Source organism: Tupaia chinensis, unplaced genomic scaffold (genome assembly GCF_000334495.1).
Source record: "Tupaia chinensis unplaced genomic scaffold, TupChi_1.0 Scaffold000098_2, whole genome shotgun sequence".
NCBI classification, from domain to species: domain Eukaryota; kingdom Metazoa; phylum Chordata; class Mammalia; order Scandentia; family Tupaiidae; genus Tupaia; species Tupaia belangeri.
Genome location: NW_006159561.1, coordinates 1628120 through 1646967, shown reverse-complemented (window position 1 = coordinate 1646967; position 18848 = coordinate 1628120). Strand labels below are relative to the sequence as shown.

At 39.0% G+C, this 18848-nt stretch overlaps 1 protein-coding gene across 1 annotated transcript in view; it reads right to left on the bottom strand.

The window, feature by feature from the left end:
* MBD2 (methyl-CpG binding domain protein 2) overlaps nt 1-18848 on the bottom strand; it is an 81960-nt gene that overhangs the window by 36168 nt on the left and 26944 nt on the right. The window contains exon 2 of the mRNA XM_027769937.1: nt 15320-15479. Coding sequence (XP_027625738.1) covers nt 15320-15479 — 160 coding nt within the window. The remainder of the gene's footprint in view (nt 1-15319; nt 15480-18848) is intronic.

Here is an 18848-nt window from a genome sequence, read left to right as displayed (position 1 = left end):
TCTGTCTGGCGAGCGCACGCGCCCTATAGCGAAAACCTCTCCAAAAAAAAAAAAATTACAGATTCTACATGTATTAGAACAAAGAAGGAAGCAGTAGACAGAGAAGTATATCACAACTGCTTGTGTGGGCAATATATTCCAGCTTGTGAACTTCTCATTACTATGAAGGATAACTGGAGGCAGCAGGGGTGACTCTCCCCTATGAATACTGCATTCAAGAAAACTGGAAAAAGCATGGAATGTTTAAAACAATTGACACTATGAGGGTAAGACTGATGTTTTGCCACTAATTTTTGGTTTGGGTGCAATAAAAAAAAAAAAAAAACAGAAGAAAAAAACTAACATCTTTAAGATACACAATTAACTTCCTGTCTGAGACAGTTCATTCCCAAGAGCATGGAATAAGAAGCATCCTTCACAAGTGTGCTGTACTGTTCTCTCAAACTTATTTGGGAGCTTAGTATTTTTTCTCCTTTTAACTGATCTACAAGTTGTGAAAACAGGAAGTATATTTTACTAATTTTGTATTCCAAACTAGTATCATGTAAAATTGAATAATCTGTGAAGCTGGACAAACTGGCTTTCCCATAAACTTGTCACACACACACACACACACAAAAAAAAAAAAAAAAAAAAAAAAAAAAAACCTAAATTTTACTGACACTGAGGATTGTCAGTCACTGTTAATTCATACCCAGTTGCATGTCTTTAGTTTTCTAGACCCCTACCAATCTGCCATCAATTTGGGAGTTAAAAAGTAGCACTTTTTTATGGGCTAAGATTAAAATTGTTCATGTATTGTGTGTGTGTGTGTGTGTGTTTTAAGAGATTTTTGCTATAGGGCACATGCACTCGCCAGAGAGACAGAGAGACAGAGAGTGAGAAATCACTCCCCAGGAGGGATGGCCATGCCGCAATCCCTTCTTCTCCATTCTTCTCTTGGGATCTTGGGCACGCACGCACAAGCACATGGCGTGAGTTAAGCCGCAAGATCTGTGAAGAATAGAAGTAGCTGTAGCACTGAGAAAGCTTGTTCATATAAATGAGTACGCAGAATGAATTCTGTTTTATAGGACTCGAATCTGAGTCCTTTTGAGTTATCTGTCAAAATAGTGTATCATGGGACCAGCAGTTAGCGTAATGGCTGGGTCACTGGACTCCCACGTAGTCAACCGCAATTCGCGTCCCAGACCCGGTGGCTTAAACTCTCACCAGGTGCGTGTGCGTGCATGCCCAAGATCCCGAGCGGAGAATGGAGAAGGGATTGCGGCGTGGCCATCCCCCCTGGGGTGTGATTTCTCGCTTTCTGTCTCTTTGTCTGTCTGGCGAGCGCATGCGCCCTACAGCAAAAAAGCCTCTCAAAAAAAAAAAGTATATCATGAATCAGCAAAAATGTTTAATAATCAGTCAACATATATATAAATTTTGCTGAAATCATTGTACTGATGGAAAAAGTACAATGGACTGTTACTGAGTCATTAATTTTCTCAATCCAGTATTTCAAAATTGTCCCTTTATTAGAAACTGAACATTTTGTACCGTGGTGATATAGCAGACAAGTGAGGTGTGCTCTTCTGTAACATGGAAGATTCAATATAAAGGAGAATCGGTAGGGGTAGGTAACTCCACCATAGGAACATACTCAAATCAGTAGCAGAAAGAGGCAGACATAGAATCCAAACTGGAGTCCCTCAAAATAATTCATTCCTATGTATACCACATAAAGCCTTGGAACATAGACTTAAACCTAAAAACCAGTTTTCTCAGCCTAGATTTGAAATAAAGCTGTATACGAACAGTTCAACATATTCTATGACCTGAGCATAGAGAGTTCATTTTTTATCTTTAAAATTCATCCAAATGTTGCACTTTATTTTAAAAGTTAACCAGCCTCAGGGGCCAATTGGAAGCACACTAAACTACAAAGCTGTGAGCCACACAGCTGACCACAGCCACGCAGACCTGAAACATGCCAGGCACCTGTACACATGCCCAGGATCCTGAAGAGCTGGATAGCTGGGGGAAGGGGATCACAGCCTGATGAGAACCTACTGAGGATGCTTCTCTTTCTCTCTCATGTGCATGCATGCACTATCACAAATAAATAAAACTTCTGTAAAAATTAGGTATATTTATGGTAAAAATATTGCTCTACTTACTCAAAATGTTCAAATAAAACTGAGACTTCCAGCTATCATTCAAATACCATTTAATTCTGTGGTTTTGCATACACCACATACCCTCAAGAGATATGCATGCCCCAATTTGAGAAGCAAAGACTGGACCTCTGAGATCAGTTTTCTCATCTGCAAATGAGGATAACCACAGCTATTGCATATGATCCTTACAAAGATCAAACAAGGTAATTCACCTGGACACTGCTGCTACTCATAGAATTTCATTCAGTTAGTCATTAAACAAATACAGAATGTCTGCAGGCTGGCAGTGGCATGGTGGTGAAGGTGCTAGACTCTCACATGGCTAACTACAGTTCGAGTCCTGGACCTAGAGGCTTACTTTCTCTCTCACTCACTTTCTCTGGTCAAACTGAAGAAGTAAAATTAAATAAATAATTCTTAAAAGGAAAAAAGGAAGGGAGAATGTCTGTTATATGCCAGGCACTGACTAAATGCTGAATATACACACACACACACACACACACACACACACACACACAAACTCTTTGCCTTAGAGCTTACATTCTCTAATTGGAGAACACAACAAATAGCAAAATAGGTTTACAGTATATAACTGCGTTGGTATAAGTTATGAATAAATAGCAACTAATTGTTTTAGCAATAATATGTTAATTGAATATACTACTCAAATTTAGAAACCTAACCTACTAAAATTTCCCAGAAGGAAAGCCATCCTCTAGTTTACCTGCGTGGTACCTCTACATCAGATCAAAATCATCCTCAAGGAGTAATTCTGGACTTGCTCCAAAACATACACAGCAGCCAGTAGTGAATGCCATTCCAAGAAATCAAATGCCTCTTAGTCTTCAAAATTGAATTATAATCCATATACCATAAAACTCACCATTTCAAAATGTACAATTCAGTGGTTTTCAGTACATTCACAAAATTACAGAACCTTTACAGGTATGGAAAGTAAAAAAAAAAAAGTGTTTGGCATCTATTATTTTGTAAAGAAAATCCACTCAGTCTAATATCCTGAGGAACAAGGTTTTTCTTTTAAAGAGATCAAGAGTTTAAAATATTAATAAAATAGGTGGGACAAGCAGGTGGCATGCAAGTTAAGATGGCTGGATCCCAGATGGCCAATAACATGGCTGAATTCTGGACTGGGCAGTTTAAAAAATACACTGGGCACATGTGTGTGCATGACAAAAATCCAAAGAGAATGGAGAAGGTACTGTGTCCTAGCCATCCCCTAGAGGGGTGATTTCTCCCTCCCCGCTCCCTTTGCTATCACCTGTGAAAACACATGTCCTATAGTAAACTAAAACATAAAATTAAATAAATCAAAATAACTTCTTGGGGCTGGCTTCTTGGCAGCAGTAATGTGCTGCTCAAGAGAAGCTGGATCCCATATGGAGACTGCAGTTCAAATCCCCACAATGGAATGGGCTCAAAAATTCTGTGGAGAGGCCAGCAGGTGAAGTGGAGGTTAAGGCACTGGATTCCCACATGGCTAACCATGGTTCAAGTCCTAGATCTGGCGCTTGCTTTCTCATTTTCTCTCTGTCTCTGGTCAAACTGAAAAATGTTAATAATAAATAAAATAAAATTTAAAATTCTTTATAAAAAATTCTGTGGAGTAAATGGATGTATAAACTGTCTATCACAGGTAAAGCCGTGCACTGTGAAGCCTTGCACTTGAGTAGTCTCGTTTTTCTCTTAACCTTACAGGTGCTAAACCAGAGGAAAATACTCTTAATTCATTAGTCTGCAATATCCATCCCAAACTATTAAGCAAGAATGACTCATCTGTTATTATCTGCCTCAAGATTTATTGATATAAGAGACATACTCCCTAGACATATTCTATTATTATTTAACATTAAGTTATGATTGTAGATAACATAGTCAAGCATCATCCTCTGAATCACATGCGAAAATAATCCAGTCTACACATGGTGTTTTTGGCAGTCACTGTTAATCACAGTGCTGCTATATTATAAAATAATGGGAAATACAGAGCACAAAAAATCGAAAGTTCAGCAGATTGCTATGAGATTAAGACATCAAAACAAGCCATGGACACTGACAGGAAGCATACCATGTTGTTCTTAGAGCGCTAAGGCTCAAGAAAAATGTGTTCTTCAACAATGAATCTGAAAACTTAGACCATCTTCCTCTGCGTAACTTATTAGACTAACTTTTCATCTATAAATTAGGAAAGAAGCTAAAATGTAGTAGTTCTAGATAGAATCAACTGGTGTGAACATTAACATCTGGGGCAAAGTACAAAGTAAAAGGTCAATTAACAGGATGTCAATAGGTAAGTTATAAAAATGGGACAGGTTATTCTTTAGAAAGGTTAAAAGTTTAATTGATACAAATATTAACTTAGAGACAGAGTTTATTAAGCCTGGATTTTTTTTTTTTTTTTTGAGAGGTTTTTGCTATAGGGCACATGTGCTCGCCAGAAAGACAGAGACAGACAGAAAGTGAGAAATCACCCCCCAGGGGTGAACTCCCATGTAGCCAACCGCGGTTCGAGTCCCGGGACCGGTGGCTTAAACTCATACAGGGCACGTGTGTGTGTGTGCCCAAGATCCCGAAAAGAGAATGGAAGAGAAGGGACTGTGGTGTGGCCATACCCCCTGGGGGATGATTTCTTGCTTTCTGTCTCTCTGTCTCTGTCTGTCTGGTGAGAGCACACGCCCTATAGCGGAAGACAAACCCCCTAAAAAAAAAAACCCTCCAAAAAAAAAAAAAAAAAAAGTGAATGAAATAAAAGTGGTCAATATGGACAATTCTTGCAATAAATGTACTTTGGGGTGGGGGAAGTGAATCACTAATTATTGGATTTTCTCAGAGCTAGATCTCGGATCCTTTCCTTAATCTAGGTTTTTTGTTTGTTTGTTTTTGAGAGGTTTTCGCTATAGGGCGCATACGCTCACCAGACAGACAGAGAGAGACATAGAGACAGAAAGCGAGAAATCCCCCCCAGGGAGGATGGTCATGCCACAATCACTTCTCCTCCATTCTCCTCTCAGGATCTTGGGCACGCACACACACGTGCCCTGCGTGAGTTTAAGCCACCGGGCCCAGGACTCGAACTGCGGTCGACTACGTGGAAGTCCAGCGACCTAGCCATTACGCTAACTGCTGGTTCCCAATCTAGGTATTCTTGTCCCTTACTTGGAATGCGACCTATATGTTAATGACTTTCCTTCCATTTAAGATCTCTGAATTCTAATATACCCAATTATAAACATGACAAGTTCATTTAGATGTTTACTAGGCACCTCAAACTTTGTATATTCAAAACTAAGTTGATTTTGTCCACCAATATAAATTATTTCCTCAAGATGATCTCAGTAAATGGCACCTCAGTCCACCAAGCCTAAAAGTCAAGGGCTCACCCTTGTGTCTTCTGTCATGCTCCATACTCAGTTTGTCAATTCTATTTTCAGATTAGAATCTGTCCACTTCTGTCTCTACAGGCACTTGTGTCCAGGCCATCATTTCTCACTGGATTAAAACAATAGCTACTTGTCCCACACTTCCACTTTTGCTGATCTCAAATCAAGGTAACACAAACCTGTACTCAAAAATGTCCATTAGTCAATGGAGATACAGGCAAACCAATGGAAGGACTTCAGTGCCTACAAACACTAACTTTATCACCTGCAGTCAACTCATTCCTCTTCTCCACTCCCAATTATATCTACAGTGACCAGAAGACACTCTGCTCGGCAAGGCTTTAATACACACTGACAAAGACAGCACCAGTATTAAAAAATAACTGTAAATAAATGAATATATTCTAACTTAAAATTTGCTAAAGGGCATGTGCACTCACCAGAGAGAAAAAGAGAGAAGTGAGAAAGCACCCTTTCCATTGGGGATGGTCACATTGCCATTCCTCCTCTTCCATTTCTCCTTTTGGGATTTTGGCCATGCACACACATGTACCCAGAACATTTCTCAAGCCATAGGGTCTGCAACTCAAACCATGCAGTCAGTTCTGTGGGATCCAACCACCTTAACCACCATGCGAGTGGCTGACCCAAAAGCACCAATATTTTTTAAAAAGATTTTTTAACCTTCAGTAGGAATGTTGGAAGGAATGAGGTCTTGTTTCAATTCTGATGAGAGAGTCCTAGAAAAGCAGATGCCAAGACAGTTCCTATCATAATATGCCCTACTATGAGATGATAATCGGATTGTTCCTACACAAGGCTCTTCAGTGGCGGTTAATTTTTTTAAAATATATTTTTGCTATAGAGTGTGAAACTGATATACATATACATATATATGTATATACATATACATATATGTTTATACATATACATATATATGTTTATATATATGTATGTGTGTATATGTATATATACACGTATATATATATATATATATACGTATATGTGTATATATATCAAGGGGGGTTGAAAAATATATATACATATATATGTATATATATCAAGGGGAGGTTGAAAAATCACCCCCTGGGAGATGGCCACATTGCAATCCCTTCTCTTCCATTTGTCTCTTGGGATTTTGGGTACAAACATACATGTGCCAGGTATGAGTTTCAAGCCACTGGGTCCAAGATTCAAACTGTGGTCAGCTGTATGGGAGCCCAGCACCTCAAAACACTATGCCACCTACTGTTCCAGTAGTGGTGGGATATGCAATCCCTCTGACAGAAATAAGTCTGCTCACTAAGTACTTCAATAACCAAAAAATCCATAGTCCAACTAAGGCCTAATTTGAGCCACAAGTGACCTGGACTCTTATCTGCTCCTATCTTCTGCCAAAGCTTTGTTCCTTCTTTTTTTTTATTTCTTCAGAGAGAAAAATATACCATAAAGACTAACAACAGGGTTGATTCTTCATGCCATGATTCACCACCAGCCAGCCTGGACACAGGCTTACATGTGCCCAATATGTTCAGGGCCTCAAGATGTTAACCTCTATCCTTTGTATATGGAGTCAATGTCACAGAGCATTTTGTTACCACTGTGGCACTATCTGGCCATCCTTCTGCTGTTAAAGGAGTGGTTAAGTTTTCAGCTACAAATCCTTTTCAGAATTTAATGATGGTTAAGACTCTCTTAGAGGGACCAAGAGATGGCGTAATGGTTACATTGCCATACTCTCACATAGTTGACTGCGGATAGATCCTGGACCTGGAGGCTTGAAACTCACGCCAGATGTGTGTGAGAGCACGCCCAGAATCCTGAGAGAATAGAGAAGAGACTGGTGCATGACTATCCCCCCAGGGGATGATTTCCCACTTTCTGTCTCTGTGTCTCTTGGGCGAACGCACACACCCAATAGCAAAAATATCTCTTAAAAAAAACTCTCAGAGAAAAATACACACAGAAAATATTACAACTCCAAGGTTTCTGGAGGTCTTACTGAAGCATGGGCTCACAGGATAGTAACTACCCTGTCTCTCTACTGTTTCCTTCTAGGCTGGTTTCTTTCAAACTTCAAAAGAAAAATAACAGTAGCAATGTTCCTTGATCATGCATTCTCTCCTGAATATTACCCTTTCTCTTCTATCTCTCATTCAAGCTTCATAAGAATAATCTAACCATTATTATGGGGTGAGAAGTAAAAAATGTACATGCATATTTACAAATAAATACATTGGTACCCTAGAAGGACATATTTTTTAAATCTCACTTAAAGTAGATCCTCCAGGAAAGAAGACTGGACTAAAAGGAGAATGAGACATTGTTTATTCTAATTTCTCATTTCCCAAAAATTTTCTGGCAATCTAAATGTGACTACTGATATTTAACATCCCTCAGAACTGGTTAAGGTCACCAGTTGCCATATACTTTGGAAATTCAGTGAATATACAAAGTCCTTATTCTCTTTGATCTGTCCACAGTATTTAACCAAAATCCTTTCTAGTCTTACATAACACATGGTCTTGACTACTATCACCATTCTGGAAGTTCCTTCTCATTTTGCACAATATTATTCATCGAATACGAGTACCTATAGAGTGACAAGATACTTTTACTCTGTTTCCCCTTATACTGGGCAAATCCAATGAATTACTAATATAGGAGTCAGTGACATGGTTAAGGGGCTAGATCCCACATGGCCAATTGCACAGTTCAAGTCTCAGACCCAGTGGCTTGAAAAACATACAAGGTGGATGTGTATGCATGCCCAAAATCCTGAGAGAAAAATGGAGAAGAGATTGCAGCATGGCCATCTCCCTTGGCAGGTGCTTTCTCAATTCCCACTCACCCCCCCAAATGAGAACGAATTAAAAAACAAAACTGACCTGAAAATCCCTGAGTCCATAGATCTTTTTGGAAGTCCAAGAAACATAACTATTGGGGGTCAACAGGTGGCACTGGACTACCACATTGCCAACTGCAGTTTGAGCCCTTGACCTGGTGTCTTCCTTTCTGCTTTCTCTCTCTCTTTGCCTCTCTCTGGTGAGCTCACATGTCCTATAGAATATTTTAAAATAATAATAATAAAAAAAAACTAAATAAATCTAAAAACCAAACAAAAAATAAAGGAAACAAAACTATTTTAACTCAATCTTTGCATCTCAATGCTAAACTTGCTATTCTTCCCCTATTCCTACATGGCCCCCAATCCCACTCCATGTGACCAAGAGAGAACTGCAGCAGACAATTCCCTTGTTCTATAATCAGCAAGTACTTCCAAACACTAATTTCACTTGACAGAGTCTCACTTTTCCATACTTCCTGCAACAGCATTAATTCAGACCATCATTACTTTTCTGAACTATTCAGGCAAACTAGCCTCCCTACTTTCATTTCACTCCTTCCCAAGTACAGTACTGTACATCACTGTGTTCCCAAATACAGAACCCCATTCCATATCCAATATCCTAATCTAATTCCTACATTCAACACCCACTCACTAAAAAGTTTTTCAAACTGTACAGATACTGTTCCCAAGATACACAAGTTCTCTATAAGAATTTATTACTTTTTTGAGCATAATAAAGCAAGCACCTTTCTAATAGTCTGTGTGAGTACCTACAATACAGCCATAAAGAATTCAAGTCCATGTTTATAACCATAATATACTATACCACTTTAAACCAAAAAAAAAATCTCTGCAAAATGAATAATGGCAGACAACACATAACTGATCGACTTAAGAGAATATGATGCTCTTTACTATCAAATGTTTCAACTTTGGATGAACAGAGAAGGGTGATGGAAGACTGAGTGTTTCAAAGGGACTCTAAATATTTCCGATCAAAACTAAAAATTAACTTGTTCCATAATGTATTAACAATGTAAAATATATTGTATTGCACATTAATAATAGATAACTTACATTTTAATAGTTTTGTACCCTTAGTTTATAAATACTTTGTCAAGAGTTAGAAACATCTTAATGTTTACATATCTGAAATACTAAAATAAGAGGAACTTCAAGAGACAAAACCAAATTACTTGAACTTCGTTAAACATACCTAGCACTCAAAATCACTGTACTCCTTTATCCAATCCTAGAGTACCTACATTTTTTTTAGAAAGTATGCTTTTGCTTTTACTATTTCTCTATAATGTTGAGGATCATAAGACCCATAAACACCGCTTTGAAAATTCCAAGCCTACCTAAACATCTAACCACTTAGTTTCTGAAGCCAAGACTCTTGCTTTACTTACACAATATGAGGCAAAGCACTAGAACTGTGATGTTCAATAGGGCAACTAAGGCATATGGCTGTTTATGTTTAAATTAACAGAACAAATTACTCAGTCACTCTACTCATATTTTATGTACTCAAAAGCCACATGTGGCTGTGGCTAAAAAAATCCCATCCCCACAGAAAGTTTTGTTGTATATGTTGCTCTATAACATCTACCTTTAAGTAAGTTCTGAGAAAGCTGCTCGTGACTTTAAATATTAACTCTGTGTTGCTGACTTCCAAATCTTTTCCTAGTCTTTTTTCCACTAATGTAATGGAGTATCTTCAGTAATCTGCTATTTCAACTTTTTGTCACCTGGAGTGATGGAGGTGGCAGATGGAAATAATTACAACAGTGGCAAGAAAATAAGGTGTGATGTCATCAAGAATGCAAAAAATTTTCAGGGCAAAGTTAAGAATGACTTTGAGAGGTCAGGAGGTGGTGTAGTGGTTAAGGCACTGGACTCCCACATAGCTGAACCACGGTTTGAGTCCTGGCGCTCGGCAGCTTGAAACTCATTCTGGACATGTATGCCCAAAATCCCAAAAGGAAAATGGAGAAGGGATTGGTCATCCCCCAGGGGGTGATGTCTTGTTCCCTGTCTCTCTGGCAAGTGCATATGCCCTATAGCAAAGATCTCTTAAAAAAAAAAAAAAAAAAGTAGAAGATTTTGAGAGCCCAGTAGAAACAGGGACTTGCAAAACAGTTGTAGATATTAATCAAAAGACAGTACCCACTCTACCCTATCCACATATTAAAACCATTTTACAAAAATCTTCAAAAGAAATCTTTCCCATTGCATTTGAAGATATCATATATCACAAGTGATACGGAACAGATATTTAGATCAGTTTTTAACTAGTCAATATAGGGTGCTTCTTTTTTTTTTTTTTTAGAATTATTTTATTTAGCTTTATTTATTTTAATTTAACTAGAAAGGGACAGAGTGAGAAACCAAGCAAGCCACCAGGTCCAGAATTCGAACTGCCATCAGCCATGTGGGAGTCCAGTGCCCTTAACCACCATGCCACCTGCCAACCCCAACATAGTCTGTTTCAAAGCTTTTTTTTTTTTAAAAGAATTGTTTATTTAATTCCATTTGTTATTTTTTTTTTATTTGACCACTAGAGAGAGAGAGAAAGGGAAAGCGAGAAAGCAAGCCACCAGGTCTGGGACTTGAACCACTGTTCCATGTGGGAATCTAGCACCCTTATCTACCACACCACCTGCCAGCCCTCTCAAAGCATATTTTGTTAATTATCTCTCTAATTTTTCAAGATAAGAATCTGAAAAAAAAATATATCAAAACAATACAATTAATAATGTACCCCCAAAATATATTTCCTGCTTTACAGAAATATCTAGCATTGGTGTTACTTCAAAGGAGAGCTTTTTTTTTTTTTTAATTTGCTAGAGGGCATGCATGTTAGACAGACAAAAAGGGAGGTGGTGGTGAAAAATCACCCCCATGGAAGAGGGCCACGAAGCAATCCCTTCTTCATTTCTTTTTTTGGAGATTTTAGGCTGATATGTTCACATACGAGGGTATATTCCTCAAGCCACCAGGTCCTGGACTAGAACTGCACAGCTGGCCATGTGGCATCTAGCTACTTTAACCACCACAGCACTGGCTTGCTTGAAAGCTTGTATTTTAAAATGTGCAACACCACTTTCTCACTATTTAACTAAAACAAAATCAGATATAAAGACCATGTCCCAGAAGATTCTCATAAAAAACTTCAGAAAAGAATGAAAATGAAAGGCATTTCCAAAATAATGTATGGTATATTAATTTATTTAATAAATATTTATTGAAACCACTGTAAACTTCTGGAATAAGGTAAATATTAAATCAAATAAACAATAAGCAACATTTATTAAATACCTACCGTGTACTAGCCTTTGGACTACAGATACAAAAAGACAGGGCTCCTGCCCCCATGGAGCTTACAGTCTAGCTGAAGCAGGCAGTCACAGATACAATTGCACAACACCACGCAAGCATCACAGAAGGAAGTGGTTCTGCAGGGCAGGCTTCCCAGAGATGGAGACAATGGAGCTGGGCTTCAGATGAGGAGGAGTTCACCAGATGGAAGGGAAGGGGGAAGCGCATTCCAAGCAGAGGAAACAGCATATGAGCAAGCAGAATCTTGAAAGCGCATGCCATGGTGCAGGGTGATGAGTGGTCCAGCGTAGCTAGAGCAGAGACGTGCACACAAACTGAAGAGATGAATTAGTTGTTGGTTTTTAATTAACCATTAACTGTCAGAAAATAAATCTTTATATTACACTTAATATAGCTAAATCATAATTCTGACAATAGGGCAATCTGAAAGCATTCTATTCATTTCATGAATTTCTGAGCTCCTTCTATATAGATACCCAGTACTGTGGTTAGTTTTTTTTTTTTTGGGGGGGGTGGAAGATTTTCACTATAGGGCGTGTGCGCTCGCCAGACAGACAGAGAGAGACATAGAGACAGAAAGCAAGAAATCACCCCCCAGGGGGGATGGTCACGCCGCAATCCCTTCTCCTCCATCCTCCTCTCGGGATCTTGGGCATGCACGCACACGTGCCCGGTGTGGGTTTTAAGCCACCAGGTCCGGGACACGAACTGCGGTCGACTACGTGGGAGTCCAGCGACATAGCCATTACGCTAACTGCTGGTTCCCTACTGTGGTTAGTTTTTAAAAGGTAGTTTTAGAAATACAAATCTTCATTGTCTTTTGTATATTTAATAAGCAAAACTGCTCCAGAATAAAAGTTTCCTTAAGCTGATGTAACAGCACTTTACCTATACACGCACGTGTCCTAATTTTTACTAACTTGAGGCCCTTCTACTACTGCCCTTAACTCATCCTTCTTAACACTCATAATTATCACAATTAAGCAATACAGAGGACACTGCACCTTCCCTTCCCATTCTGCCTCTCTAAACAAGGCACCTGCCAGTAATATGACATGATGTAAGAAAAGAATGCATTCCGATCTCCACACCAATTTTTAGAAATCAACCTATTATAGGGACTGGTGGATGGCGTAATGGTTATGTCACTTGACTCCCACATAGTCGAATGCAGTTCAAGTCCTGGACCTGGTGGCTTAAACTCACACCAGTTAAGGGCCAGCAGGTGGAGTGGTGGATAAAGGTGCTGGACTCCCACATGGCCAACTGTGGTTCAAGTCCCGGATCTGGTGGCTTGCTTTCTCACTCTCTCTCTTTCTCTCTCTCTCTGACTCTGTCCTTCTCCCTCTCTGGTCAAATTAAAACAAAGAAAGTTAAATGAAACAATTAAAAAGAAAAAAAAACAAAAACAAAACCTCACACCAGGCAAGTGTGCGTGCATGCCCAAAATCCTGAGAAAAGAATGAAGCCAGAATTGCAGCGTGGCCATCCTCTGGCAGGGGGTTGGGATGGGGGTGGGGAATTTCTCCTTTCTGTCTCTCTAGCAAGCACACATACACTTTAGCAAAAATCTCCCTTAAAAACAATAAAAAAAGAAATTAAACTATTATAAAACAAACTATAGGGACCAGCAGATGGCATAATGGTTATGTCACCTGGCCAACCACAGTTCAAGTCCCAGACCCAGTGGCTTGAAACTCAAGCTGGGGGCATGTGTATGCATGTCCAAAATCCCAAGAGAATGGAAGAGAAGGGATTACAGCGTGGCCATCCCCCCTAGGGGTGACTTCTCTCTTTCTCTCTGTCTCTCTGGCAAGTGCACAACCCTACAGCAAAAATTCTCTCAAAAATAATAAGAATTAATGGCACACACAAAAAAACTGTGTACCATATAATCCGAATTCTGAAAAAAGACAGATATGGAAAAAGTTTAAAAAAATAAATAAAAATAAAAGGGAGAAGTAAGAGAGCAATCAAAAAATTTGAGTCAGAAAAGTTCCTACATGGGCCACCAGTTAACACTGCTCACCAAGGCAGCTTGGTGCTTAGGGAGATGGCAACTTAGAGGAGGAGCAATGGAGAAGGAAAAGAATTAACATGAGTCAAATACTTATCTAGATGTCTTTATATAAATTCCCATTCATCATTCGCAGTAATGTTAAGGAGGAAAAATGCATTACTTTAATTTTACTAATGGATAATCTAGAGTCCTCTAAAATTAAAAAAGTTGCCCATGACCTCATCAGCTAAGCAGCAGAGCCAGTGTCCCAAGCCCAAAGCCATTTCTACTCTGCTACACTGCCTCTGGGTTTTTAAAATAAATGCAACACCAAGGGACTTGTGGGATTATATCAGTTATATCCCAAGAAAGAACAACCCCTTCTTCTTATTATTTTCACACCATTTATATGAGAAAGTAGTTGTGGCAACACACATGCACATGTATTTCCCTGAAACACAGAAGAAAAATTAAGAAAAAAAATGATTATGAGAGAACTACAAAAAGTTCATAGAAAAGTAGAATTAAAGTAGGTTATTTTGCTACAAAAAATTTTGAAATCCATGTATAGTTTTTCAAATAGGCATTGTTCCTGAACTTTCTAAAGACTCCTTGTATATGTTCAGTTGCCCTTGAAGGAAAAAGAGTTATCTTTGTAAAGATACTGGGTGCTTTATTACAATTAAATTAGTAACATAATTCAAATTGTTGTTATACAATAAACTATCAACCGAGCAGCTCAATGAATTAACAACTGGACCAGTCCCAAAGCATAGTGGGTAAGCCCAGTGCATAAGGTGCCACATTCAAAGTGGCTGACAACGGTTCAAAAAACCAGCTCCAGCTCTGGTAGCTTGAAAGACATGCAGAGCACATTGTGGTGGGGCCCAAAATCCTGAGAAGAAAGAGAAATGGAGGAGAAGGGACCGTGGTATGACTATGCCCAGTGGGTGGTGTGCGTTCTCCATCCCCGACCATCCCCTAACCCAATGAGTGCATGACACTTCTTTCTGGAGATAAACAAAAAAAAAAAAAAAAGGAAAGAAGGCAGAAAAACAGCTAATGGGGAACAAATCTCTTATCAAATATTAGGATAAAAATATTATTGGTAGGAATCATTACCTTCAATATCATCGAAAGTCAAAATAAAACTGCCCTTTCTCAAATCCTAAACCTGAAAATAAATAGTTAGTTAATAAGCTATGTGATAAAAATACCTTCTATACTAAAACTCTGCCTCTTTGGGGATGACAGAAACAATTTTAAGAAAAAAAAGTGGGTAATTAACACTAACAAAACTTTGTAAATAGCTCCAATGGGTCAAACAGTACGATGGATGCTGGCCTAGAGAGATACTAGAATGTTTTCTACTGAGCATGATGTACTTACACACACTGTGTAAGGACTATCAGAAAACAAATCAGCTTGATTTGAGCTCTGCAGCGGAGGGGCAAGGTGGAGGATTGTTTTCAAACAAGCAACTAAAACCCCAGCATCATAGTTACAAACTAGGATAGTTTTTGGACAGCTGTTGAAATAGCATATATATGCTATAAGTAAATTAACCAACCTTATTTTGATTGAGAGGATCATTCCGCAGTCTCTGTTTGTTCTTCTGTAATTTACTAGGCATCATCTTTCCAGTTCTGAAGTCAAAACTGCTGAGGTCAACAGTATTTCCCAGGTACCTTGCCAACTGAGGTTTGCTTCTGAACTTCTTACCACTCGGACTAGAATAAAGATAAGATTAAATGTACAAAAGGTAGCAGTACTTAACCCTAAAACTCTACATAAACCTTTTTTTGTGGGGAGATTTTTGCTATAAGGCCTGTGTGTTCACTGGAAAGACAGAGAGAGATAGAGAGACAGAAAGTGATAAATCGCCCCCCAGGGGGATGGCCATGCCACAATCCCCTCTCTTCCATTCTCCTCTTGGGATTTTGGGCACATACACATATGCACCCAATGTGAATTTAAAGCCACCAGGTCTAAGATTTGAACCGTGGTCGACCACATGGGAGTCCAGCAATGTAGCCATTACACCATCTGCTGGTCCCTAAATCTTGTTTTTAATGACTTCCTTTCTGTTCCCAGTTGTGATCACATTATGATTTTACATTTTCTTTTTTCTTTTTTTTTTTAAAGAAATGAAAGGGTTGGGCCAGTAGGTAGCATGGTGGTTAAGGTGTTGGACTCCCACATGGCCAAATACAGTTCAAGTCCCAGACCTGACAGCTTGCTTTCTCACTTTCCATTTCTCTCTCTCTTTCTCTGGTCAAATTTAAAATGTAATGTTAACAAATAAAATAAAATTAGTAATTCTTAAAAATATAGAAATAAAAGGGTTTTATTGTTTTTCATTTTTTACTTTGCTATAGAGCATGTGTGCTTATCTGAGAGAGACAGAGAGAAAGAAAGTGAGAAAGAGAAAACACCCCCAAGAGGTAATGGCCATGCCACAATCCCTTCTCCCTTCACTTTCCTCTCAGGATTTTGGGTACACATGCACATATGCTTGAGGTGTTCATCAAGGTGCCAGTTTCAGGACTTGAACCAAATCGTTGGTCAGGTAGGATCCACCTGCCTTACCCACCACACCACTGTCTGGTCCAGAAATGAAAGTTATAAGGAACTTTGTAACCTCCCTATAAGAACAGACAACGTGACATCTAATACCAGGCTTCCCAAAGTCTTCCCCTGGAGCACATAACAGATGCAACAGATTATCCCATTGGTCACTCACTCAGCAACTACTGACAAGAAGCCCAACACAACCTGTAAGTACAGCACAATATGCACAATGCAAGTATCTTCAATTTCACAAACTTTCTTTCGAAAGTGACCTTTGAAATGCTGTATTTTTCTTTAAATATTACATATACATAACGCCAACAGTAATCACAAAGAACATGAGAACAAATTCTTCCAAATCAATAGCTCTTGTTAAAAACACACAAACACTTGGAATTCATATACTCTTTGAGCTACTGTTTTGAGTTCACAACAATTATAATTTTAAAATACTTGGTATTTGACAACATTTAAATGTTCCCTAATGTAAGTACTGAAAGGAAAAAAACTAAGGCAAAGATCTGTGAACCTTTCAGTACAATGCTGGCATGAGTTTTGTTAGGCAAACTTCAACCTTAGAGAAGTATATCAAGAATAAAATATTTCTCTTAAGAAATACTGCCAACGCTGTAAATAACAAAACATTACATACAGTACTAAATTAGTCTTCACTAAAAATATGTTCTTCCATGGAATTAATCTATAAGAAAAGTTTTATGGGAATAATGCTCTAAAGTCACCAATCTGTTATACACACACACACAATTTTTACCAGCAGCCCTGGTTCTCCACATTCTAAACTCAGAGTCTTCCACTCTTCCAGCCATGTCTTTCCAGATAGAGAAGGATGAAATAAGCAACACCCTGTCAAAGGGCTATTACATCTTACAAGCCCAACTAAAATGTTGTCTCCCCTAGGAAGCTTGAGTTTCTCCAATCCCAAATAAGAAAAATGTCTACTGTCCCCTGCAATTCTATTTTATTACAACAATTCTTTTACATTACATTTCCTTGGTGAGTCAAAGAACCAGAAATTAGGCTGCCATGTTTATTTTATTTTAGTTCAGTTTAGTTTTTGCTATAAGGTGTGTGTGCTCACCAAAAACTGACAGAGTCAGAGAGAGAAAAAGAAAGTGAAAAATCATCCTCCGGTGGGGATAGCCACACTGCAATCCTTTCTCCAGTCTCCTCTTGGGATTTTGAGCACGCCCACACACACGCTCAGTGTGATTCTCAAGCTGCCAGATCTGAGACTCAAACTACACAGCCAGCCATGTAGGATCTACTGCCTTAAGGTCCATACCACCTGCTGGCTCTAACGCTACCCTTCAAAACATTATACACTGGCCAGCAATGAACAAGGTAATTTTCTGAGAACAGGAAATCTTATAAGTTGAATAGTAAAGGATACAATTTTCATTGACAAACACAATGGAATGATAATTTCTATGCTTTTTTAAAAGCTATATATGGGGCCAGCAGGTGGCATGGTAGTTAAGGGCACTGAACTCCCACATGGTTGACTGTGGTTCAAGTCTCAGACCTTCCAGCTTGCTTTCTCACTCGCTCTCTCTCTCTCTCCCACACACACACACACACACTCTCTTCCTAGCATATGGCTTAGAGACATATTTTGAGGGAATCAACTGACAAATTTACACAAAGTAAACCTAACAGTTCAAATGTCAGTTACCTACTACAGTTGAAAGCATACTAGAATCTCGCTGCAACACTGCTCTATATATGTGCTGCCAAAGCAAGGGCTAGCATTCCTCTATAAAACAAAACTCATTAGCAATCAATCCATTTTAGACATCTCTGCCTCAAATAAAGGAAATACAAATACCCAAGAATTAAATTAAAAGGCTATACTTAGGAAACGTAATGGCACGAATTTATGATCTAGATTAGCAGTTTAACATGGCTCTAAAATTACTGTTAATTGCTGGGGCCAGCAGATGGCCTAGAGGTTACATCACTGGGCTCCAACATGGCTGACTATAGTTCAAATCCCGGACCCAGTGGCTTGAGACTCACACCAGGAACACATGCATGTGTGCCCAAGATCCTGGAAGGAGAATGGAGAAGGGATTAGGGCTTGACCATTCACCCTGGAGGATGATTTCTCACTTTCCCTCTCACTGTCTCTGTCTCTGCCTTTCTGTCAAGCAAGGACATGTGCCCTTAAGGCAAAAACGTCTACAGGGGGTAGGATGGAATGTCCTATTTATGTTAAAAATTAAACAGAAGATATTTATTAAAAAAAAAAAAAAGGGGGGGGGGCAATGGCCCGTCCATTGGTGGCCCAGTTGATAGCAAACTAAACTTCAGTGCTAGAAGCACATGGCCAATGTCCAGTTTGGATCCTCTCTGGTTGCCCTGAAAACATGCCCGCTGCATCAATGGGTGGTCCAAGATCCTGGAGGGCCTGAAAAAAGGGATCACGTCATGACAAAACCCTATCAAGAGTCCCTGTCTCCCTCCCTTTCTAGTGCATTTTATACACACTCCTGTTAAAAAAAAAAAAA